Source organism: Lethenteron reissneri, chromosome 62 (genome assembly GCF_015708825.2).
Source record: "Lethenteron reissneri isolate LAM-NWPU_2019-01 chromosome 62, ASM1570882v1, whole genome shotgun sequence".
NCBI lineage: Eukaryota > Metazoa > Chordata > Hyperoartia > Petromyzontiformes > Petromyzontidae > Lethenteron > Lethenteron reissneri.
In genome coordinates, this window is record NC_083840.1 from 5,027,982 (window position 1) to 5,052,599 (window position 24,618).

Consider the following 24,618-nt stretch of genomic DNA (forward strand, 5'->3'; position numbering starts at 1 on the left):
ACCAGCGGTGTCAGAATTGGCTGGAGTCATGTAGCCCGCATGCCCAAGCCACCGCGTGCCCAAAGAGCTTTTGGTTTGGCTGGTGAAGAGATAGAGCTGATGTCATACGGGGTGACGTGGATCTGAGTAGACTTGCTGATGACTGGTACCAGCGGTGTCAGGATCGACCACTTTGGAGGAGGCTCGTGAAGGACGCTGCTACTGGGCAGTTGGAGGCAGTCGCCCTCCAGCAACAGTGGATAGCAGAGGAGCGACGCTCACAACAACGAGCGAAGCGCCGGGTGGATAAAACGTAGCAGGTTGGCACAGCATGGGTTACAGCTGGTGTGCATCTACCGGTCATCTCAGCCGGTCAACCCATGGCACCTGCTGGGATCTCTCCCATGACCTCCTGCCAGCGATCCTTCGACACTTCACGTGGCAGCCTCAAAGTGCACCTGGCCTGGCACATGCGGATATTGGCATTGGTGTAGGTGCTTGCAAAACAGCACCTGCCCCTATAGTCTTGTAAAGGCTATACGGGGCATCTTTGTATTTGTGCGTACGCGTGGTATGTGGCTGTGTGTATATTTATGAACACAGAGAGAGTGTGTGTGTGTGGTATGTGCTTGTGCGTGTGTGTGCACATGGTGTATGTGTGGTATGTGTGTACGCGTGTGTGTGGGGAGCGGTAGTGTAGCGGCTAGCGCTACGCTGCGCTACGAACCCGGCGACCCGAGTTCGATTCCCGGTGACGATTATCTGAACCGGTCCTGGGCATCACCTAGGTCGACTCGGCCTCAACATGAGTACCCGGTGCGGTGTGTGGTAAACACATCGAGGTGTGTGTGTGGCGTGTGTGGCGTGTGTGGTGTGTGTGTGGTGTGTGTGTGTGGGGTTGTGTGTGTCTGTGGTGTGTGTGTGGGGTGTGTGCGTGGGGTGTGTGTGTAGGGTGTGTGGCGTGTGTTTGGGGTGTGTGTGGTGTGTGTGTGGTGTGTGGGGTGTGTGTGGTGTGTGTGTGCTGTATGTGTGGTTTGTGTGGTGTGTGTGTGGTGTGTGTGGTGTGTGTGTGTGGCGTGTGTGTGGTGAATGCTGTGCATTGAGATGATTCACGATCATGCGACTGCGTATACATTCCCACGGTGATGTTGATAAGTCACTTTGTTGAGTTATACATTTGTGATAGCCAAATCGCTTCTGAAAAATAAGTTGGTAAGATAAATAAAAGTTTCATTTGTATATTTGCAAGCGATTTGTTTACCTTCCCGATACGTTTCACTCCTATCGGATTCCTCCTGCAGTACAAGTTGCAATATTATGATTCTGAATATCTTTAATTTGGCAGTGGACAAATTCGGTGAAGTATGGTCAAACAACTCCCATGACCGACGCGGCCTTCATCCAGCAGTGGATCGATTAGAGTGGGGTATAATTACATAAACACTATAGTGACTCGTTGATTATAATAGAGCCTTAGTTTAAGCCGATGTTAAACAATTTAATTTCAGCAATGCAGTGCACATCCAGCGTTTAGCGTAATTTGGTTTAATTAGACCCCCAAGACAAACTGTGTCTAATGAATGGCACTCAGCTAATGTTTAGAACGTCCGATAATTTCTTTGAGGCATAAACATTGGTCGCGCGCACACACACGTGCGCACGCTGGAATGCACAGGCATGCACACATACAAAGATCCCCCGTATACCCTTAACAGACTGTTGGGGCAAGTGCTGTCAGCACGTGGCACACCTCTGAAGGACCGGTTCAGCTCCAATCGTCAATGGTGTTGACCGTGAGCGGGAATCGAACCCGGGTCGCTGGGTTCGTAGCGCAGCGCGCTAACCACTACGCTACCGCTTCTCACTCAGGCATGTACACACAGACACACACACACGCATACCTATGCACATACCGTTAAATACACTCACACACTGAGCCACTCTCAAATATATCCACATTCACTCTTACAAACAAAAGACAAAGATCCCCCGTGTAGCCTTAACAGACTGTAGGGGTAAGTGCTGTTAGCGAGCACCTATGAAGGCCGGCACGGCACACGAGGGGGTGGGTGGCCAGCACCACGCCCGGCCGTCTTTGTCTCACCAGTGGTGATGTTTACTACACTGCACCAGGTACTCATTTGAGGCTGAGTCGACCACTCACACAGGCACCATTATCACCCTATCACCAACTCATCCACACACACACACCTACCCACCACCTGCTCACACAAAAGCAAAGATCCCCCATGTACCCTTAACAGACTGTCGGGGCAAATGCTGTTAGCGAGCACCTATGAAGGCCGGCACGGCACACGAGGGGGTGGGTGGCCAGCACTACGCCCGGCCGCCTTTGTCTCCCCAGTGCTGACAGCTACACACCGCATCGCGAGCCGACCTCGGTTCGATGGTAAGGCTCAGAACCAGTCAAGGTTATATTCGCCACTGATGTTATCCGTGAGCGGGAATTGAACTCGGGGGTCTCCGGGTTTGTAACACAGCCTGTGACGATCCACCCCCGTACCCCCTCTCTCTGTGATTTGCTGGTCGATTGGATATTCACGCATCGATTATTTACGTATCGACTAATCACGGATCGATTATTCGCGATTTTGACCATTCACGTATTTTGACTATTCACGTTTGTGACTATTCACGCATCGATTATTTACGGATCGATTATTCCCGGATCGATTATTCACGGATCGATTATTCCCAGATCGATTTTTCACGGATCGATTATTCACGTTTTTGACTATTCACGTATTGACTATTCACGGCACAGAGCCAGCAGGTGTGGGGTGACCGACGGTGCCAGGATAGGTGCAGAAGGTCACGGCACAATATGTATGATAGTCTAAGTATTACGTGATAAGTACTATATAAGTATATGATAAGTACTATATAAGTATACGATAAGTACTATATAAGTATTATATGATAAGTACTATATAAGTATATGATAAGTACTATATAAGTATATGAGAAGTACTATATAAGTATATGATAAGTACTATATAAGTATTATATGATAAGTACTATATAAGTATATGATAAGTACTATATAAGTATATGAGAAGTACTATATAAGTATATGAGAAGTACTATATAAGTATATGATAAGTACTATATAAGTATATGATAAGTACTATATAAGTATATGATAAGTACTATATAAGTATTATGTGATAAGTACTATATAAGTATATGATAAGTACTATATAAGTATTATATGATAAGTACTATATAAGTATATGATAAGTACTATATAAGTGTATGCTAAGTACTATATAAGTATATGATAAGTACTATATAAGTATTATATGATAAGTACTATATAAATATGTACGATTCGCTCCGCCCGAATGTGTTCTCACTTTGTGACGTTCGTGGAGCGATCGAGACGACGCGGAGCTCCGAGCCGGGGGGGGGCTGAGCAGTGAGTGGCAGCAGCGATGGGGGGGGGGGTATTTGGGGGGCTGCAGGGGGGGGGGGCTAGCGGCGGGGGGGGCTGCAGGGGGGGGGGGGCTGCAGGGGGGGGGGGGCTGCAGGGGGGAGGGGGGCGAGGGCGGTGGAGGAGGCAGCGAGGATTTAAGAGAGGGACGGGAGGAGGTTGAGGAGGGGACTGCCCAGCGTGCAGGGGAAGTTGATGCCACTAGAACACTCCTCCTGCTGCCTCCCTCCCTCCACCTCCTCCCTCTCCTCCACCCCCTCCTCCTCCACCACCTCCTCCCTCTCTACCACCCCCACCACCACCCCCACCACCTCCTCCACCACCTCCTCCACCACCACCTCCTTATCCCTCTCCACCACCACCTCTACCTCCACAAGTCCATCACCTCCACCACCTCCCCTTACCTGCCCCTCCCTCCCTCCCCTGCATCTCCCTCCCCCACCCCCACAAGTCCACCACCTCCACTGTAAACTCCCTCACCACCGCCACCACCTCCCCGTCCTCCCCCACCACCTCCACCACCCCCACCACCCCCACCACCCCAACCTCCCCCACCACCCCCACCACCTCCCCCACCACCCCCACCACCTCCACCATCCCCACCACCTCCCCCACTACCACCACCTCCACACCTTCACCACCACCTCCCCCACCACCCCCACCACCTCCACCATCCCCACCACCTCCCCCACCACCACCCCCACCACCCCCACCACCACCCCCACCACCCCCACCACCACCCCCACCACCACCCCCACCACCACCTCCTCCACCACCTCCAGCACGCACCTTGAGTGAGCCGCGTTGGCTCCCGCACGGCGGTGCCGTCGATGGTGCAGGGGTGTCCGCAGGGCACGAGGGTGATGGCGCCTCCCCGCGCCTCGATGACGCAATGGTCGCGCTGCGCTCCGGGACCGCGGATCTCGATGTCGGGAGGAGGAATCGAATCCGCCGTGCCCAGTCTGGTTTGGCCTGCGGGTGTTGGTGGGTGGGGAGGGTGGGGAGGGGAGGGTGGGGAGAGTGGGGAGGGAGGGGAGGGAGGATGGAGAGGTGGGATGGGAGGGAGGGTGGAGGAGAGGAGGGTGGGGAGGGTGGGGAGGGTTGGGAGGGAGGGGAGAGGGTGGGGAGGGTGGGGGGAGGGTGGGGAGGGTGGGGAGGGTTGGGAGGGTTGGGAGAGAGGGGGGAGGGTGGGGAGGGAGGGGGGAGGGTGGGGAGGGTGGGATGAGAGGGAGGGTGGAAGAGAGGAGGGGAGGGTTGGGAGGGAGGGGAGGAAGGGGAGGGGGGAGGGAGAGAGGGTTGGGAGGGTTGGGAGGGAGGGGGGAGGGAGGTGGGAAGGGAGAGAGGGTGGAACAGAGGGGAGGGAGGGGAGGGAGGGGAGGGAGAGGGGAGAATAAATCTAGGAATAACAACCAGGCACACGCATGGACTCTGTGGCGAATGCTTCCCAAACAAACACGACGCGATTTGTGGTGGCGGTTATTGTTGTGGTTGTTGTTGTAGTGGTCGTGGTGGTTGTTGTGATGGTGGTTGTTGTAGTGGTTGTTGTTGTGGTGGTTGTTGTGATAGTGGTTGTTGTGGTTGTGGTGGTTGTTGTTGTTGTGGTAGTTGTTTTTGTGGTTGTTGTGGTAGTTGTTGTGGTGGTTGTTGTAGTTGTTGTTGTGGTAGTTGTTTTTGTGGTTGTTGTTGTGGTTGTTGTGGTGGTTGTTGTTGTGGTTGTTGTGGTGGTTGTTGTTGTGGTTGTTGTTGTGGTAGTTGTTGTGGTGGTTGTTGTTGTTGTGATAGTTGTTGTGATAGTGGATGTTGTTGTGGTGGTTGTTATTGTTGTTGTGGTGGTTGTTGTTGTGGTGGTTGTTGTTGTGGTGGTTGTTGTTGTTGTGGTGGTTGCTGTTATGGTGGTTGTTGTTGTGGTGGTGGTAGTGGTTGTTGTTGTGGTGGTTGTTGTTGTTGTGGTAGTTGTTGTTGTGGTGGTTGTGGTGGTTGTTGTGGTTGTTGTTGTGGTTGTTGTTGTGGTGGTTGTTGTTGTGGTGGTTGTTTTTGTGGTGGTCGTGGTGGTAGTGGTTGTTGTTGTTGTGGTTGTTGTGGTAGTTGTTGTGGTGGTTGTTGTTGTGGTTGTTGTGCTCCTCACCCTCGTGCAGGGGCAGCAGCGTCACGGCCGTGGAGAGTCGCCCCCCGCCCACACTCACCAGGTGTGGCGTGGCCGCCTCCACCCGCAGGCCCCGTCCACTCTCAGTGAAGTCCAGAGCCGTGTTCTGACACCAAAACACACCAACATCATCATCACCATCATCATCATCACCAACATCATCATCATCACCAACATCATCATCATCACCAACATCACCCACTCTCAGTGAAGTCCAGAGCCGTGTTCTGACACCAAAACACACCAACATCATCATCACCATCATCATCATCACCAACATCATCATCATCACCAACATCACCCACTCTCAGTGAAGTCCAGAGCCGTGTTCTGACACCAAAGCACACCAACATCATCATCACCATCATCATCATCACCAACATCATCATCATCACCAACATCATCATCATCACCAACATCACCCACTCTCAGTGAAGTCCAGAGCCGTGTTCTGACACCAAAACACACCAACATCATCATCACCATCATCATCATCACCAACATCATCAACATCACCAACATCATCATCATCATCACCAACATCACCCACTCTCAGTGAAGTCCAGAGCCGTGTTTTGACACCAAAACACACCACCATCATCATCACCATCATCACCATCATCACCATCATTACCACCATCATCCTTACAATCACCACCATCATCATCATCTCCATCATCATCACCATCATCACTATCACCACCATCATCATCATCACCATCATCACCATCATCATCGCCATGATCACCACCACCACCAGCACCAACATCACCACCAACACCACTTCCACAACCATCACCGGCACCACCAGCACCAGACTCACGTGGAAAATCCTCTGAGACTTTTTGAGAGGCTCGCAAATCCCTCGCGTGGCCATGGAGACCTGGCTCACGACCACCGTCTCACGATCTCGCAGCTCCTGTGAGGGCGACAGAGCGAGAGCGTGCCGGCCTTCAAGGAGCAGTGGGCGATGGAGGAGGCCGTGTGCTCGGTGGCAGATGACGGGGAGCTCTGCATGCAGTTATGAGCTACCCGTCGGAGGCCGTCGGACTGCGAGAAGGGCTGCGTGCAGAACGAGAGTGAGCAAGAGAGTGAGCGAGAGAGTGAGCGAGAGAGTGACCGAGAGAGTGAGCGAGAGAGTGAGCGAGAGAGTGAGCGAGAGAGTGACCGAGAGAGTGAGCGAGAGGTGGGGGTTTACATAAAGCAAAGTTATTATAAAAAAAATATACGAAATGATGAACGAAGCAAAGTGCCGACTACACCGAGCATCTTCTTGTTTCCACTGATCGTAAAAAAAAGAGAGAGATCAATACAGAGAGCGAGATCGAGAGAGATCGAGAGGGAGCGATAGAGCGAGACAGAGAGAGATCAATACTGAGGACGAGATCGAGAGGGAGCGAGAGACCGATACAGAGAGCGAGATCGAGAGAGAGAGTTTGCGAGAAAGACAGAGATTGAGAGAACACTTCACGAATTTGCGTGTCATCCTTTCGCAGGGACCATGCTCATCTTATCTGTGTCGTTCCAATTTTAGTATTCGTACTGCCAGAGCAAGAGAGAGAGAGATATCGAGAGATAGATCGAGAAAGTTGTAAATCAACTTAATTTCTACCAGCAGCAAACAGCACTGCAGCCCATTTCGATACACGTCACGTCGAGTACAGCGTCACGTGCGCACGTCACAAAGACGGCCCGCGGTCACGTGGCGCTGCACGTGCCACGCGCGACCAATAAGCTCGTTCGGAAGTCCAATTCAGAGTGCCGTTGGTGCTGGTGCAGAGGGCTTGACCGCCCCTAACACAGAGGTCGCAAACGGGTTTTGATTCCTTACCCATACCCGGCCGCACCAGGGTCGCAAATGGGTACCCGTTCCCTACCCGTACCCGTACCCTACCCGAAATGAGTGACAAACGGTTACTCACCAGTGACTCACGGCTTACCCGTACCCGTACCCGGCCGCACCAGGGTCGCAAACGGGCACCCGTACCCGGCCGGGTACGGGTAGCCGGGTATCGGGTAGGGTACGGGTATTGGGTACCCGGTTGCGACTTCTGCCCTAACACCGTTCAAAAAATACGCGCGTCACGTCACCGGCATTGGAGTGGTTCGCGTGCTCCAGCTGGAGCCGTGCCTTGGAACAGGCCCCTTCAACATCAGCAGCGCAAGAGCAGCCGTCAGTGTCGCCTTGCGGCCTCCTTTTTTTTCCCGGTCTTGTAAACGGTGCCGTCTTTGCTTTAGGCACAGACGAAGGTTTCGAGATCTTTGGCGCTTATTTGCCAGGCAAGACACCCCCCCCCCCCCCCATAAAAGAAGAAACGGAGCATTTGCGTAAAAAAATTATTAAACCGGCATTTTCAAGAAGTGTTGTTATTTTTATTTAAATAACTGTTGTTGAAAACAAATCTCACGGTGGATGTGAAGGAGACACCCACCAACTCGTAGCTTTGGCCACCACTAAAAAACTAAAGACTATATATTTAAAAAAATATATATATTTTTCCTAGGTAAGGCTATGTAGCTATTTTTTAGAAAGCTATATTAACGACTATTAAACAATATTCTTGGTTATTTCGGTAAAGTCACGTAGAAGGGAAATAATAAAAATAAAACGATACCATTAAATCATGACGTTTCGATTGCAACACAAGCAATCGTCATCAGGTGTGAAAACCACGGAAAGAATTTTTAAAAAAAAGTGTCGGTTAAGAAAAAAATATGGAAACGTCGTGATAATTTTATTGTTTAAATTTTATTATTTTATTATTTCCCTTCTACGTGACTTTACCGAAAGAACAAAGAATATGAATCCCTGCAGTCACGAAAGCTTTAAATAGAGACTGTTAAATTAATTTATTTCACCAGGTAAGGCCCCACTGCGCTATGTAAATATTTTTAAGAAAGCTAAATTAACGACTATTACACATTTTTTATTCCACCAGGTAAGGCCCAAATTAGCTGCGATGTCGCTCTTTTTTCAGAAGCGACCTGATCATCACAAATGATCGCAGCTGAACGAAGTGGTGGCTTCTCATCATCATCATTACGTGGATATTTATAGCAGCACAAACACTCTAAACGCGTGTTTGTTGATTCTAAATGTGGAGGGGAAAAAGTGGAGGACCCGGAGAAAAATCCACGCGACCACGGGGAGAGAGAGAGACACAGAAACTAAAAATATACAGCAGCAGCAGGCGTCAAGGTCGGGATCGAACCCACGACCTCCTGTATACCAGGCGATGTAGTTAACATCTAATAGCCACCGTGATGATGAGAGAGAGACACAAACTCCAAATATACAGCAGCAGGCGTCAGGAGTCGGGATGGAACCCACGACCTCCTGTAGACCAGGCGAGGTAGTTAACATCTCCTAGCCACCGTGATGATGAGAGAGAGAGACACGCAAACTCCAAATATACAGCAGCAGGCGTCAGGGTCGGGATCGAACCCACGACCTCCTGTAGGCCAGGCGAGGTAGTTAACATCTCCTAGCCACCGTGATGATGATGAGAGAGAGACACGCAAACTCCAAATATACAACAGCAGGCGTCAGGGTCGGGATCGAACCCACGACCTCCTGTAGGCCAGGCGAGGTAGTTAACATCTCCTAGCCACCGTGATGATGATGAGAGAAAGACACGCAAACTCCAAATATACAGCAGCAGGCGTCAAGGTCGGGATCGAACCCACGACCTCCTGTATACCAGGCGAGGTAGTTAACATCTCCTAGCCACCGTGATGATGATGAGAGAGAGAGACACGCAAAGTCCAAAGATACAGCAGCAGGCGTCAGGGGTCGGGATGGAACCCACGACCTCCTGTATACCAGACGAGGTAGTTAACATCTCGCCAACATAACAGGGTCTCCAACCTCGCCTTCTGGCCCTCGGAACGATTCCATCGTGAGCGGGAACGGAAGATGATGATGATGGCGGTGGGGAGGACCTGTGAGAGAGAGACGAATCTACGGGAGCCTCGGTTGTCAGACGTGTTCGTGTTGGTTTCAGTGGAGATGATACAAATGAATAAAAGCGATGTTTACACACCGCACCAGGTACTAATTTGAGGCTGAGTCGACCTAGGGGGGAGGCCCATGACCGGTTCATGATAATCGTCACCGGTGTTGGCCGTGAGCGGGAATCGAACTCGGGTCGCCGGGTTCATTGCGCAGCGTAGCGCTAACCACTACACCCACCGCTTCCCAGCCACACACACGCACACACCACACGCACACGTGATATCTTCACTCTTAACGCTATAATTCCACGGTGAAACACAAACATTTACGTTTGACTGGGGATAATTTCCGCTTAATGGGGCTAATTTGAGAGGGGGCCCCCTATCTCACGCATCGGCCCTCAATTAAACCCCAATTACATCAACGGCTCCGAGACATCTTTTAAACATCTCCCTTCAAGCTGACGCCACCAGTTCGCTCATCATCGTCGTCAACTGCAGCAGCATCACCAGCAACAGCTGCACCATCAGCAGAATCAGCTGCAGATGCATCATCAGCAGCTGCAGCAGCTGCAGCAGTTGCAACATCAGCAGTATCAGCTGCAGAAGCATCAGCAGCAGCATCAGCTGCAGCAGCATCAGCAGCAGTATCAGCTGCAGTAGCATCAGCAGCAGTATCAGCTGCAGAAGCAACATCAGCAGCTGCTGCAGTATCAGGAGCAGCAGCAGCATCATCAGCATCATCAGCAGCAGCTGCAGTAGCATCATCAGCAGCAGCTGCAGTAGCAGCATCATCATCAGTATCATCAGCAGCAGCTGTAGTAGCATCAGCATCAGCAGCTGCATCATCGATTCTATCTCCCGGCGTGGCACCAGAAACAACAGCGGGGGGCTACACCCCCCCCCCCCACCGCCTCTATTCACGCAGCAGCAGCGGCGGAGATGATGATGATGATGGTGGTGGTGGGGTAAAGCGTGGGGCTGTGAACATCTCCCGTGTCTACTTCCAAGACGTTCTAGCTCAGCACGGAGGAGGAGGTCTTGCCTATCACTCACTGGCGCGCGCGCGTCTTCAAGACGATCTCACTCGCGCCCACCCCCCTCACCCCCCTGTCCTCGTCGTCTGTGCCTCGAAATCTCTTCAACGCTTCATCCATCTTGGCGATGTCTCTCTCTCTCTTGTTTTTTTACGATCAGAGGAAACAAGAAGATGCTCGGTGTAGTCGGCACTTTGCTTCGTTCATCATTTCGATTTTTTTTTGTTCAATGCTTTGCTTTATGTAAACCCCCCCCCCTCCCCCCTGATTTTAAATGAAAAATTTCACGAAATATTTCTCGCTTTGCTCTCCTTACCCCTACCCCCTCTCTCTCCCCCCCCTCTCTTTACCCCCCCCCTCTTTTTACCCCCCCTCTCTTTATCCCCCTCTCTCTCTACCCCCCCTCTCTCTTTACCCCCCCCCTCTCTTTACCCCCCCCCTCTCTCTACCCCCCTCTCTCTTTACCCCCCCTCTCTTTATTCCCCTCTCTCTCTACCCCCCTCTCTCTACCCCCCCTCTCTCTCTCTACCCCCTCTCTCTACCCCCTCTCTCTACCCCATGTCTATGTCCCCCCTATGTTTTCTATGTAATTTTATGTAATATTATTATAATTATTATTTTGTTTACGACAAGTGCTGCATCTGCACGCAGCCCTTCTCGCAGTCCTACGGCCTCCGACGGGTAGCTCAGATCTGCATGCCGAGCTCCCCATCTTCTGCCACCGAGTATCTCTCTCTGTCTGAGTGTTTCTCTGTGTTTCTCTGTGTCTCTCTGTGTCTCTCTGTGTCTCTCTCGCCCTGGTGGGGATACCAACCGAGATGATGTCGATGCTACTGTTGCCGCTGACCATCGGGCGAGCAAAAGGCGGCGGTCACCGCTTTCAGACATCATCCAGGTTGACGAATTCAATTCTGTAGAGCCGCGTGTGGTGCATTAAGTTTGTTCACCTTCCCCGCCCAACCCGCCGCACTTCCGATTAGCACGGTTCGCTACGTACGGTGCGAAAGAAGTTCAATGTACACGCACACACAAACAAACAACACTGACTCCCCGTGTAGCCTTAACAGGCTGTAGGGGCAAGTGCTGTTAGCGAGCAGCACCTATGAAGGCCGGCACGGCACACGAGGGGGTGGTTGGCCAGCACCACGCCCGACCGCCTTTGTCTCCCCAGTGGCGAGGTTTACACACCGAACCAGGTACTCATTTGAGGCTGAGTCGACCTAGGGGAGCCCCAGGATCGGTTCAGATAATCGTCACCGGTGTTGGCCTTGAGCGGGAATCGAACCCGGGTCGCCAGGTTCGTAGCGCAGCGTGCTACCTGCTACACTACCGCTCCCCACGTATACACACGGACAGACACACACACACACGGACAGACACACACACATGGACAGACACACACACACACACGGACAGACACACACACATGGACAGACACACACACACACACACTGACGGACGTACAAGGCAAAAATCTCCGCGACTCACGATCTCACCTGGATCGCTCGCTCCGCATCCAACACCGTAGCGAGCCGAAGAGACGTGAGTGTGCTGAGTGAGTGTGCTGTGTGTGCTGTGTGTGCGTGTCTCCGCGACTCGAGAAATGCCCACACACATTCCAAGACTCTGCCAGTCCACAGTTCCTTCACTGTGCTCCGACTATAAAGGGAAATTGTGCTCCATTCATTATTTCATTTTTATTCGAGTATTTTTTTTTGCTTCGGCCGGGAGATTCTCAGTGACATAATAAATAAGGCACGAGCACTTGCCGGTGATGTATGTTGGGTGTGTACGTATGTTGAACTTCGTTCGCACCGTACGTAGCCAAGCGTGTTTATCGGAGGTGCAGAGGAAGGACAACACAACTAAACACGAAAACAACAAACAGTCGATGGGGCAGTGCTGAGTCTATGGTGCAGTGTTGAGTCTATGGTGCAGTGTTGAGTCTATGGTGCAATGTTGAGTCTATGGTGCAGTGTTGAGTCTATGGTGCAGTGTTGAGTCTATGGTGCAATGTTGAGTCTATGGTGCAGTGTTGAGTCTATGGTGCAGTGTTGAGTCTATGGTGCAGTGTTGAGTCTATGGTGCAGTGTTGAGTCTATGGGCAGTGATGAGTCTATGGCGCAGTGCTGAGTCTATGGTGCAGTGTTGAGTCTATGGTGCAGTGATGAGTCAATGGTACAGTGATGAGTCTATGGGCAGTGTTGAGTCTATGGGCAGTGATGAGTCTATGGGCAGTGATGAGTCTATGGGCAGTGTTGAGTCTATGGGCAGTATTGAGTCTATGGGCAGTGTTGAGTCTATGGGCAGTGTTGAGTCCATGGGCAGTGTTGAGTCTATGGGCAGTGATGAGTCTATGGGCAGTATTGTGTCTATGGGCAGTGTTGAGTCTATGGGGCAGTGTTGAGTCTATGGGCAGTGTTGAGTCTATGGGCAGTGTTGAGTCTATGGGTAGTGTTGAGTCTATGGGTAGTGTTGAGTCTATGGGCAGTGTTGAGTCTATGGGCAGTGTTGAGTCTATGGGCAGTGTTGAGTCTATGGGCAGTGTTGAGTCTATGGGCAGTGTTGAGTCTATGGGTAGTGTTGAGTCTATGGGTAGTGTTGAGTCTATGGGCAGTGTTGAGTCTATGGGCAGTATTGAGTCTATGGGCAGTGTTGAGTCTATGGGCAGTGTTGAGTCTATGGGCAGTGTTGAGTCTATGGGCAGTGATGAGTCTATGGGCAGCATTGAGTCTATGGGCAGTGTTGAGTCTATGGGGCAGTGTTGAGTCTATGGGCAGTGTTGAGTCTATGGGCAGTGTTGAGTCTATGGGTAGTGTTGAGTCTATGGGTAGTGTTGAGTCTATGGGCAGTATTGAGTCTATGGGCAGTGTTGAGTCTATGGGCAGTGTTGAGTCTATGGGCAGTGTTGAGTCTATGGGCAGTGTTATATGTATGTTGAACTTCTTTCGCACCGTACGTAGCCAACCGTGCTAATCGGAGTTGCGGGGGGGGGGGGGCACACCAAACTAGACACACACAAAGCAGTTCGCCCGACAGCGGAGTCGAGGATGATGAAGTATAAATAGACAATAAGAGCAGCAGCAGCGCCACCTAATTCGTTTCAACTTCACACGGACAAAAACAGCCCAGGTCTGGAATCAAACCGAGGTCTCTCTGGCTGCGAGGGTTAACGAGTGTTACCCACCCTGCCATCCATAATAATAATAAGAGTGCGTAATAACATCGCCACTGGGGAGACAAAGGCGGCCGGGGTTGGTGCTGGCCATCCATCCACCTCGTGTGCCATAGGTGCTGCTACTCGCTAACAGCACTTGCCCCAACAGTCTGGTAAGGCTACGCGGGGGATCTTTGTCTTTATGTGTGAGTGTGCTGCTACTCGCTAACAGCACTTGCCCCAACAGTCTGGTAAGGCTACACGGGGGATCTTTGCCTTTGTTGTGTACGACTGGCTGGTGTTATGCTGCAAGTGCTCGGGTCATGAATCCGTGCATGGGACAGGAAATCTGCTAGAGGCGTGCACCTGTTTTCCAGCTAAATGCGGATGTGTGGGGAGTTGCTGGGTGTGTGTGTGTGTGTGTACGACTACACACACACAACACTCTCACACACACACAGATCACTCGCACACACACACCACACACACACCACACACACACACCACACTCTCGCACATTCATACAACAAAGACAAATATCCCCCGTGTAGCCTGTAACAGACTGTTGGGGCAAGTGCTGTTAGCAATCACCTATGAAGGCCGACACGGCACACGAGGGGGTGGGTGGCCAGCACCACGCCCGACCGCCTTTGTCTCCCCAGTGGTGATGTTTCCTCCCCACTGCACAAGGTACTCATTTGAGGCTGAGTCGACCTAGGGGAGGCCCAGGACCGGTTCAGATAATCGTCACTGGAGTTGGCCGTGAGCAGGAATTGAACCCGGGTGGCCAGGTTCGTAGCGTAATGATTGCGCTAACCACTACACTACCACTCCCCACACACACACACTTTCATACACACACACACTTTCATACACACACACTTTCATACACACACACTTTCATACACACACTTTCATACACACACACACTTTCATACACACACACTTTCATACACACACGCACTTGCATACACACACACTTTCATACACACACACACACACTTTAATACACACACACTTTTATACACACACACTTTCATACACACACTTTCATACACACACACACTTTCATACACACACACACTTTCATACACACACACTTTCATACACACACGCACTTTCATACACACACACTTTCATACACACACACACACTTTCATACACACACACTTTCATACACACACACTTTCATACACACACTTTCATACACACACACACTTTCATACACACACACACTTTCATACACACACACTTTCATACACACACGCACTTGCATACACACACACTTTCATACACACACACACACTTTAATACACACACACACAACATCGCTCACTCCCAGCACGAGGCTGACTCATTACTTCTCGCGAGTTCGCGTTATAAGCGCAATATTAAACTAAATATATTGGAAGCCGGTTCGTAAGTGCGTGTGTTCGTAATTCGATGACATTCTACACTGCATTATAACATAACTCGGACACACACACAGACATGAAACAAACACACACACATACGCATGAGAAATAATAATAGGTTTTCCCCTTTCTGGCAATAACACAGGAGTTGTGTTAAGATGATCAAACACCAAATAGGTTCAACCTTTTGCAAGTAACCCAGCACTGCATTAACCACACATAGGGCGTGTGGTGCACATGCAAACAGTACATGGCTCTGATGATACTGCAAGCGTTGTCTTTGAAACGGATTGGCCTCCAACAGAGACAGCCGTCTTTATGACTTTGTCTCTGTACCAGCGTCAGAGCAGAGAATGCCACAAGGCGAACAGTAAGACAATGGCACACGTATCAGAACATTGAGAGCTAGGGGTGAGCAACGCTATATCACGAGAGACCGTTATGCCAGTATCAATGTATGGGAAATAACAATAACAACCTTTTATGGCAGTCAAACAGGAGTTGTGTTAAAATGTTCAAACGCCGAATAGACAACTTTTGGCGTTCTCTGGTCCGACACTGGTGGTGAGACAATGCCATCATCAGGAAGGCTTTCTCTTGTGTAGGACAATCAGTTTCAAAGACAATGCCCATATATTCTTATTATTATTGCATGTTTTGTTTTAAAGCTTTCGTGACTGCAGGGATTCATCTTCTTGGTTCTTTAGGTAAAGTCATGTAGTAGGGAAATAATAAAATAATAAAAATTAAACATAATAAAATACAGTTCTCACGACGTTTCGGCCACAACGCAAGCAGCCGTCTTCAGGTGAAGAACAGGTCTGACGCTGTCTTTCCGACAGACCTGTTCTTCACCTGAGGACGGCTGCTTGCGTTGTGGCCGAAACGTCGTGAGAACTGTATCTTATTATGTTTAATTTGTATTATTTTATTATTTCCCTTCTACGTGACTTTACCGAAAGAACTAAGAAGATTGCATCTTTTGTTTGCATGCTCGCCTCAAGTGCCGTGTGTGGTCACTGCGGTAACTTGATTCCTTCCAAAATGTTCCTATTTAGTGTTTGAACATCTTCATACACCTCCTGTTGTATTGCCAGAAAGCCAGGCCGTAGCCATGGGGTCAACATTGGGGGGGACCAAATCGTTCAGGGGGTCTGGGGTCCCCCCCCCCCACAGAAAAAAAAATAGAAATTTGAAAACGAATTTCCTGCCTAAAATATAAAACAATTCACTAACACGCAGGATGGACTTTTTATTTATTTTTTCAAACAATAATGTCTAATAGAGTATTGTATTACATTGCTCTGTTTTTCTTTTTTTTATCTTTTCTTGTTTCATTGTATGTAATGGCAGGGATTAGGGATTAATAAAGTACAACCATAACCACAATCATATCAACAGAAATCTATTTTATAGCAATATATTGCGGGGGCGGGGGGGGCATTTCGAGCATATTTGAATATTTGGGGGGGGGGTGTGTCCCTCCCTCCAATATAATTGTAATTTTAATATAATTTATGTTATAATTACTAAAATTATAATTTATATTAGAATTACGGCCTTGCCAGCAAGGGTAAAACCTGTTCTTATGTTTCATACTTTGACACCGGCAAACGGTCCCATGATACACACACGCATATGTACATATACAGGGTACTTTAGAAATGTTTTAACACTTATAGGGGACCTATCGTTTTTAATGGAAAAGAACGGATAATACAAGTGTAATGTGATAACAAATGCATTCATAATAAAGGTTTTTGGGTTAGATCGCGTAAGTATAAATGTGTCGTAACCCTCCACCACCCGACACAGCCAGTAAGGTTTGTCACGTGAACAGAACGCCAATTATTTGACTACTTCAGGCCACCGGTGTGTTGGAGAGTAAATCCACGACATTTACTATTTGAGTCCCGTGACGTTTCAAATGTAACGTTAATAGTTCTAGATGTGAAGTTTTCGTGACTGCAAGGATCCATATACTCTTGGTTATTTCGGTAAAGTCGCGTAGGTAAAGAAAATAAAAAAATACAAATAAAATACTAAATAAAAGATAAAATTAATCAAATTAAATCACGACGTTTCGATTGCAACAGTATTAATTTTCTTAATTTTATTTATTTTTATCTTTAATTTTTTATTTCTTATTTTCTTTACCTACGTTACTTTACCGAAAGAACCAAGAGGATGTAACGTTAATAGCTTCAAAAACTCAAATAATCTCTCCTACGTGTGTTTCGCCATCGCTGTCAACGCGTAAGGAGGCCGCACTTTTCCCGTGGCGTCGTTGCAAATTCTCAGAAGTGTTCACATGTTTTTGAAGCAAATCCTGTACACGTGTGTGTGTGTGTGCATACGCCTAGGGGAGCGGTAGTGTAGCGGTTAGCGCGCTGCGCTACGAACCTGGCGACCCGGATTCGATTCCCGCTCACGGCTAACACCAGTGACGATTATCTGAACCGGGCCTCCCCTAGGTCGACTCAGCCTTAAATGAGTACCTGGTGCGGTGTGTAAACATCGCCACTGGGGAGACAAAGGCGGTCGGGCGTGGTGCTGGCCACCCACCCCCTCGTGTACCGTTCCGGCCTTCATAGGTGCTCGCTAACAGCACTTGCCCCTACAGTCTGTTAAGGCTATACGGGGGATCTTTATCTTTATCTTATACGCCTATACAACCAAGGCCGGCACGGCACACTATGGGCGGTGGGGTGGCCAGCACCACGCCCGGCCGCCTTTGTCTCCCCAGTGCTTATGTACACACACGCACACACCACTCTCTCACACACCAATGCGTCTTGGAGGTGATGTACGGGGGGGGTACCCACACTTTACCCACCACGCGGCCCCCCCAAACTAACCTGCAGGTAAATGACCGTCCGTCGCTCGCGAGTTCGAAAGCTGGAAAAAAACGTGCAGAGTCGGCCCATGCCACGACTCTGCGCCTCTCCCCGCGTCTCCCCGCGTCTCTCCGTGTCGTTTCTCAGCGTCTCCCCCAGGTCTCCCCCAGGTCTCCCCCTATGTCTCTCCCCCTGTCTCTCCGCGTCTCTCTGCGTCTCTCACCGCGTCTCTCCGTGTAGCGTCTCTCAGCGTCTCCCCCAGGTCCCCCCCGTGTCTCCCCCCTGTCTCTCCGCGTTTCTCCCCGCGTCTCTCAGTATCGTCTCTCAGCGTCTTCCCCGTGTCTCCCTGTGTCTCCCTGTGTGTCTCCCCGCGTCTCCCCGTATCTGACCCAGGTCTCCCCTGTGTCTCCCCCACGTATTCCCCCAGGTCTCCCCGTGTCTCCCCCGTGTCTCCCCCAGGTCTCCCCGTGTCTCCCTTTGTCTCCCCCCGTGTCTCCCCCGTGTCTCCCTGTGTCTCCCCCAAGTCTCCCCCTACCCCCGCGTCTCTCCCCACTCAGCACTCCTCTCTGTGTCTGTGGGATGCGGGGCGGACAGACGACGGTGGTGGTGGTGGCAGCCCACAAGCTCACAGCCCGACGAGCTGAGAACGCAAATAAAGAAATAATTCCCGCACGAACTTCTATCCGTGACCCCGGGGGAACGAGCGGCGGTGGCGGTGATGGGTGGAACCAGATTTGGGTGGAGGAGAGCAAAGCCCCGGGTATTTTGATCGCGTCGATCTCTCTTCCTGTAGCAAACAACACGCAATGCTGAGAAATAAACATCGCCTCTCTGTGGCTGTGTGTGTGTGTCCTGTCTGTGTGTGTGTCTGTCTGTGTCTGCCTGTGTTTCTGCCCGTGTCTGTGCGCTTGTCTGCATGGGATCGTTGAAATGCGGTGTTTTCTTTCTGGAAGACTTTGCCGTTTTGCCCAGGATTTTTCTGTTGCGCGTAGTTCACTTTAAGATGTTTCTTGTTCATGTTTTTGTTTTGTCGCGGTTGATCCCGAGTCAAGAGCCGCGTGGCTCTCAGGGTTATACCTGAAACTGAAAACTGAAATGTCTGTCTGTATGTCTGTGTGTGTCTGCTTGTCTGTATGTCCACTTGTCTGTATGTCTGTGTGTGTCCGCGGAGCGCCGGGTGGCTAAAGCACAGCAACTTGGCACAGTCGGGGGCACAGGTGGTGCATCAGCCACTCGTCTCACTCATCTCAGTCAGTCGACCCGTGGGACCTGCTGGGTCTGCCCCGTGACCTTCTGCCAGCGGGCGTTCGACACTTCACGTGGCCTCAAGGTGCATATGGCCTGGCACAAGCGTCGTGGTGACATCACCGCTACTTAGTGGCGAATGGCGGTTGTTGTTGTCCGCTTGTCTGCGCCCGTGTCTGCCCGTGTCTTTCTGCCCACCTGTCCCTCAGCCCATCCGTCTGTCCGCATGTCCTGCCCTGTCCCTTTATCTGCCCGCGTTCACATCTTGCCACCCACCAAACCACCCGACCGGGCATCGCGAGCCAACCGTGCTGCTACGCTCTAACAGCACTTGCTTCCCGTGCAGCCTCTTTACAAAGGCTATACGGGGGACCTTTGCTTTTGCACGTAGCAGTGACCTCACCCACGCCCCCTCCCCGTTGGCTGTAAATTAGAACACCCATATCGCGTCCCTGAGATAATGAGCCTCACTCATCCATCCCCAAGGAATCCCCAAACTCCCCGGTCAGCGTGCTGGCGATGACCCCCAACTTGCTGAACCCCCTCACAGCGCACGCGCGTACAGACACACAAAGATCAAAGATCCCCCGTGTAGCCTGTAACAGACTGTAGGGGCAAGTGCTGTTAGCGAGCACCTATGAAGGCCTGCACGGCACACGAGGGGGTGGGTGGCCAACACCACGCCCGGCCGCCTTTGTTTCTCCAATGGCGATGTTTACACATCGCACCAGGTACTTATTTGAGGCTGAGTCGACCTAGGGGAGGCTCAGGACCGATTCATACAATCGTCACTGATGTTGGCCGTGAACGGGAATCGAACCCGGGTTGCCAGGTTTGTAGCGCAGCACGCTAACAGCTACACTACCACTCCCCACACTCACACGCGCGTACAGACACACAGACACACTCACACACGCGTACAGACACACAGACACACACACGCACGTACAGACACACAGACACACTCACACACGCGTACAGACACACAGACACACTCACAGACACACAGACACACACGCGCGTACAGACACACACACTCACACGCACGTACAGACACACTCACACGCGCGTACAGACACACAGACACACACACACTCACGCGCGTACAGACACACGCACGCGCGTACAGACACACAGACACACACACGCGTACAGACACACAGACACACACGCGTACAGACACACAAACACACTCACACGCGCGTACAGACACAGACACACACACGCGTACAGACACACAGACACACATACACGCAAGCGCTCGGGAACCGCGTTATAACGAGCATGCGTTTCGTGTTATAACGGCCGCGCGTTCCGCGCTATAACGGGCATGCGTTCCGCGTTATAACGGCCGCGCGTTCCGCGTTATAACGGATACGCGCGAAAAGTATTCCCCAGGGTGGGAGGGTGGTGGGAGTGGAGGGTGTGGAGGGTCGGTGGGTCGGTGGGTGGGGGAAACCGCGTGGGATTTTACGATGGGCGGATGAAGTGCAAGGAGTTGCCATGTCCCCTCAAGGCGCCCGTGGGTTCGTGAAGCCGAGAGAGATAGAGATGGGGGGCAGAGAGTCAACAACACAAAAATATCCCCGCGGAATTTAATTCATCCCCTGGGGATCGGTGGCTGTCACGTTTGCGTGTTTTTTTGGGTGGTGGTGGTGTTGCTGATGTTGCTGTTGCTGGGTGTTTTTGATGGCACGGTGGGATAGATGTCTGTGATAGCGAGCGGAAAACCACCCCATGAATACTCTTGAGTTCTTTCGGTAAAGTCACGTAGGTAAAAATAAATAGAAAAAAAACTAAATAAAATCACGACGTTTCGATTGCAACACAAGCAATCATCATCAGGTGTGAAAATCACAGCTAGAATTTTTTTTACTAAAGTGGGAGAAATGCCGGGGCTATGGATCCTTGCAGTCACGAAAACTTCAAATCTAGAATGAACCACCCCATGAAGTTCTGCACGGAATTCGATGTCGGCGGCTCGCGTGGCCACAAACGCCACAACGCCCGGGTCGCCAATTTTTGTTTTGCCGAGGCGCTCATGGGGTGTTGGGTTTCTCATTCTTCTCCACACCGCACCGAGGTAACGCGTTCATGGCTCCCCAGTAGATCTTAGCGGAGGGGGGAGGGTCCCAGGAACTGCTTCAGATCATCGTCCCGCGAGCGTGGGGAGTCGAACTCGGGACGCCGGGTTCGGAGCGCTAACCGCTAACATCACGCACTATTATTACACTGGTCAACAACAACAAAAAAACATTTTTTTCTGGCCTGGACTTTTGCAGCTGTTCTAGACTAATTTCAGGGTGCCGATTCCAAATCTGATCTCAGATTTGCTCTATCACATCTCATTTTTATGCTATCGGCATACCCCATTTTCATTGATTTTACCCGAAATTAACTCTGTCACTTATGATTGCAAGTTGTTGCGAGTCAGTGACTGCTTTAGTGTTAAAATATGGTGCTGTATTTTTAGGATAGTATGCTTATAATATCATTTATGTAGATATCCACATTTATTGAATATTTTTCTTCTGCAGTTTTTATTGAAAATGTAATATTTTATATCTCAAAAACCTGATGTGATAGACAAAAACTGATGCCAGATTTGGAATCAGCACCCCAAAATTACCTTAAAACCGTTGGAATACCTTATGCCAGAAAAAGTGTGTTGACAAGTGTTATTATTATTTTGGATGGCAGGGTGGGTTGGTGGCACACAGGGTAACACTCGTTACCCCTCGCAGCCAGAGAGGGACCTCGGTTTCATTCCAGACCTGGGCTGTTTTTGTCCGTGTGAATTTGAAACTAATTACGTGGCGCTGCTGCTGCTGCTGCTCCTAATGTCTATTTATACTTCATCACCCTCAATCCCGCTGTCGGGCGAACTGCTTTGTGTGTGTCTAGTTTGTTATCCCCCCCCCCCAACCCTGCAACTCCGATTAGCACGGTTGTCTACGTACGGTGCGAAATAAGTTCAACATACATACAACACTGACCATAGACTCAACACTGCCCCATAGACTCAACACTGCCCCATAGACTCAACACTGCCCCATAGACTCAACACTGCACCATAGACTCAACACTGCACCATAGACTCATCACTGGCCATGGACTCAACACTGCCCATGGACTCAACACTGCCCATAGACTCAGCATTGCACCATAACCGCCATGCCACCGTTCCCCGCACAAAGACAAAAGTTCCCCGTACAGCTTTAACAGACTGTTGGGGCAAGTGCTGTTAGCGAGCAGCACCTATGAAGGCCAGAACGGCACACGGTGGGGTGGGTAGCCAGCAACATGCCCGGCCGCCTTTGTCTCCCTAGTGGCTATGATATTTTACACACCGCGCCAGGTACTCATTTTAGGCTGAGTCGACCACTCACTCACCCACGCACATACACAGGCACTATTGTCACCCTATCACCAACTCAGCCACACACACTCACTCACCCACATACTCACTCACTCACGCACTCACTGACTCACTCACCCACACACTCACTCACGCACTCACTGACTCACTCACCCACTCGCTCACTCACTCACCCACAAACTCACTCACCAAGTCACTCACCCACTCACTCACCCACCCACCCACCCACTCACCCACTCACTCACTCACCCACTCACTCATCTACTCACTCACACCACCCACTCACTAACTCACTCACCCACTCATCTACTCACTCACACCACCCACTCACTAACCTACTCACTCACCTACTCACCCACACAAAGACAAAGATTCCCGTATAGCCTTAATAGACTGTTGGGGTAAGTGCTGTTAGCGAGTAGCAGCAGCACCAATGAAGGCCGGCACGGCACACGAGAGGGTGGTAGGCCATCTACACACACGCATATCCACACACACACAGTACTTACATTTAACTGTTCCCTAGTGACGATCTCTTGAATAGGCAACATTTTCCAATTTGTCGTTTAAATCTGGTAGAAAAAAAGCGCTTGGAAAGACATTGATAGGGGGCGTGTGTGCGTCTGTGTCTGTCCGTGTGTATCCCGATGTGTCTGTGTGTGTGTACGTGTCTGCAGACCTGTGTGCATACCTAAGTGTGTATGTCTGTGTGTATACGTACGTCAGTGTGCTCATGTGTATCAGTTTGTGTGTGTGTGTGTTTGGGTGTGCCAGTGTGTATGTCTGTACACTTGCGCCTATCCGTGTGTCGATGTCTCCGATGTCTGTGTGTCCCCGTGTCGCTGTATCTCCTCGGTGTCTCCGTGTCTCCCGGTGTCTCTGTGTCAATCTGCGTCTCCGATATCTCCGTATCTCCGTGTCTCCCGGTGTCTCTCTATGTCCCTGTGTCTCCTTGTTTCTCCGTGTGGCGAGGTGTCTCCGTGTCTCTGTGTCTATCTGCGTCTCCGGTGTATCCGTGTCTTTGTGTTGCCCGGTGTCTCTCTGCGTCTCCGTGTCTCCGGATCACCCTATCTGTCTCCCGGTGTCTCTATGTCTCTGTGTTCCTTTGTTTCTCCGTGTCGCAAGGTGTCTCTGTGTCTCTCTGTGTCTCTGTCTCCGTGTCTCCCGGTGTCTCTATGTCTCTGTGTCCCCTTGTTTCTCCGTATCGCCCGGTGTCTCTGTGTCCCTCTGCGCCTCCGGTGTGTCCGCGTGTCCCCACGTCTGGATAAACAAGGCTGGAGTTTGCTTCTCGACAGAGAAATCAGACCACGGCAACTTCCTTCCTTCCGCTCTACATCAGCAATTCACAAAGACAAAGATCCCCCGTGTAGCCTGTAACAGACCGATTTAGGAGTGCTGGTGGTAGTAAGTTTGCTGTTTGTCGCAGCAGTAGCGAGTCAGCAACACCTACTGAAGGCTGGAACGGTGGTGACACACAACGAGGTGTTGGTGGGTGGGTGTGGGATATCATCAGCACCAACTCGCCAACGCTGTGGGGTTCTTAATCTTTACGCATGCAGCCTTGCACCCCCCCCCCCTGCCTGCTTTGATTCTCAATGGTCAAAAATCAATGGACAATGTGAACAAACGCATGGGGTTCATCTTCTTGGTTCTTTCGGTAAAGTCACGTAGAAGGGAAATAATAAAATAATAAAAATAAAACATTAAATAATTCTCACGACGTTTCGGCCACAACGCAAGCAGCCGTCCTCAGGTGAAGAACAGGTCTGTCGAAAAGTCTTTGTGGCCGAAACGTCGTGAGAATTGTATTTTATTATGTTTAATTTTTATTATTTTATTATTTCTCTTCTACGTGACTTTACCGAAAGAACCAAGAAGATGAATCCCTGCAGTCACGAAAGCTTTAAATCGACATTTAAACGCATGGGGTTTGATGAAACAGAGGAAGTTGTTTAACACGTAGCAGGGCTTTCACGACCGATGTTATCCATAATAGCGGTTTTTTGGGTTAGATCGCG

General features: G+C 50.5%; 1 protein-coding gene and 1 non-coding gene across 13 annotated transcripts in view; both read right to left on the reverse strand.

Moving 5' to 3' along the window:
* LOC133358467 (pleckstrin homology-like domain family B member 1) overlaps positions 1–23,880 on the reverse strand; it is a 101,098-nt gene extending 77,218 nt beyond the window's left edge. For 10 of the 12 annotated variants that reach the window (XM_061576772.1, XM_061576776.1, XM_061576781.1 and 7 more), the window contains exons 1-4: positions 17,998–18,109; positions 6,400–6,495; positions 5,559–5,682; positions 4,223–4,405 (exon numbers count right to left, since the gene is read on the reverse strand). In XM_061576772.1, the coding sequence (XP_061432756.1) occupies positions 4,223–4,405; positions 5,559–5,682; positions 6,400–6,495; positions 17,998–18,066 (472 nt within the window). In that variant the 5' untranslated portion in view covers positions 18,067–18,109. Of the gene's footprint in view, positions 1–4,222; positions 4,406–5,558; positions 5,683–6,399; positions 6,496–12,063; positions 12,157–17,997; positions 18,110–23,109 lie in introns of those variants that run through there. The other 2 variants (XM_061576770.1, XM_061576773.1) reach the window with 2 other exon arrangements.
* LOC133358618 (U6 spliceosomal RNA) lies at positions 7,028–7,130 on the reverse strand. Its single transcript, XR_009757102.1, has one exon. It is a non-coding gene; the product is annotated as a U6 spliceosomal RNA (small nuclear RNA).
* Positions 23,881–24,618: the final 738 nt, after the last annotated feature.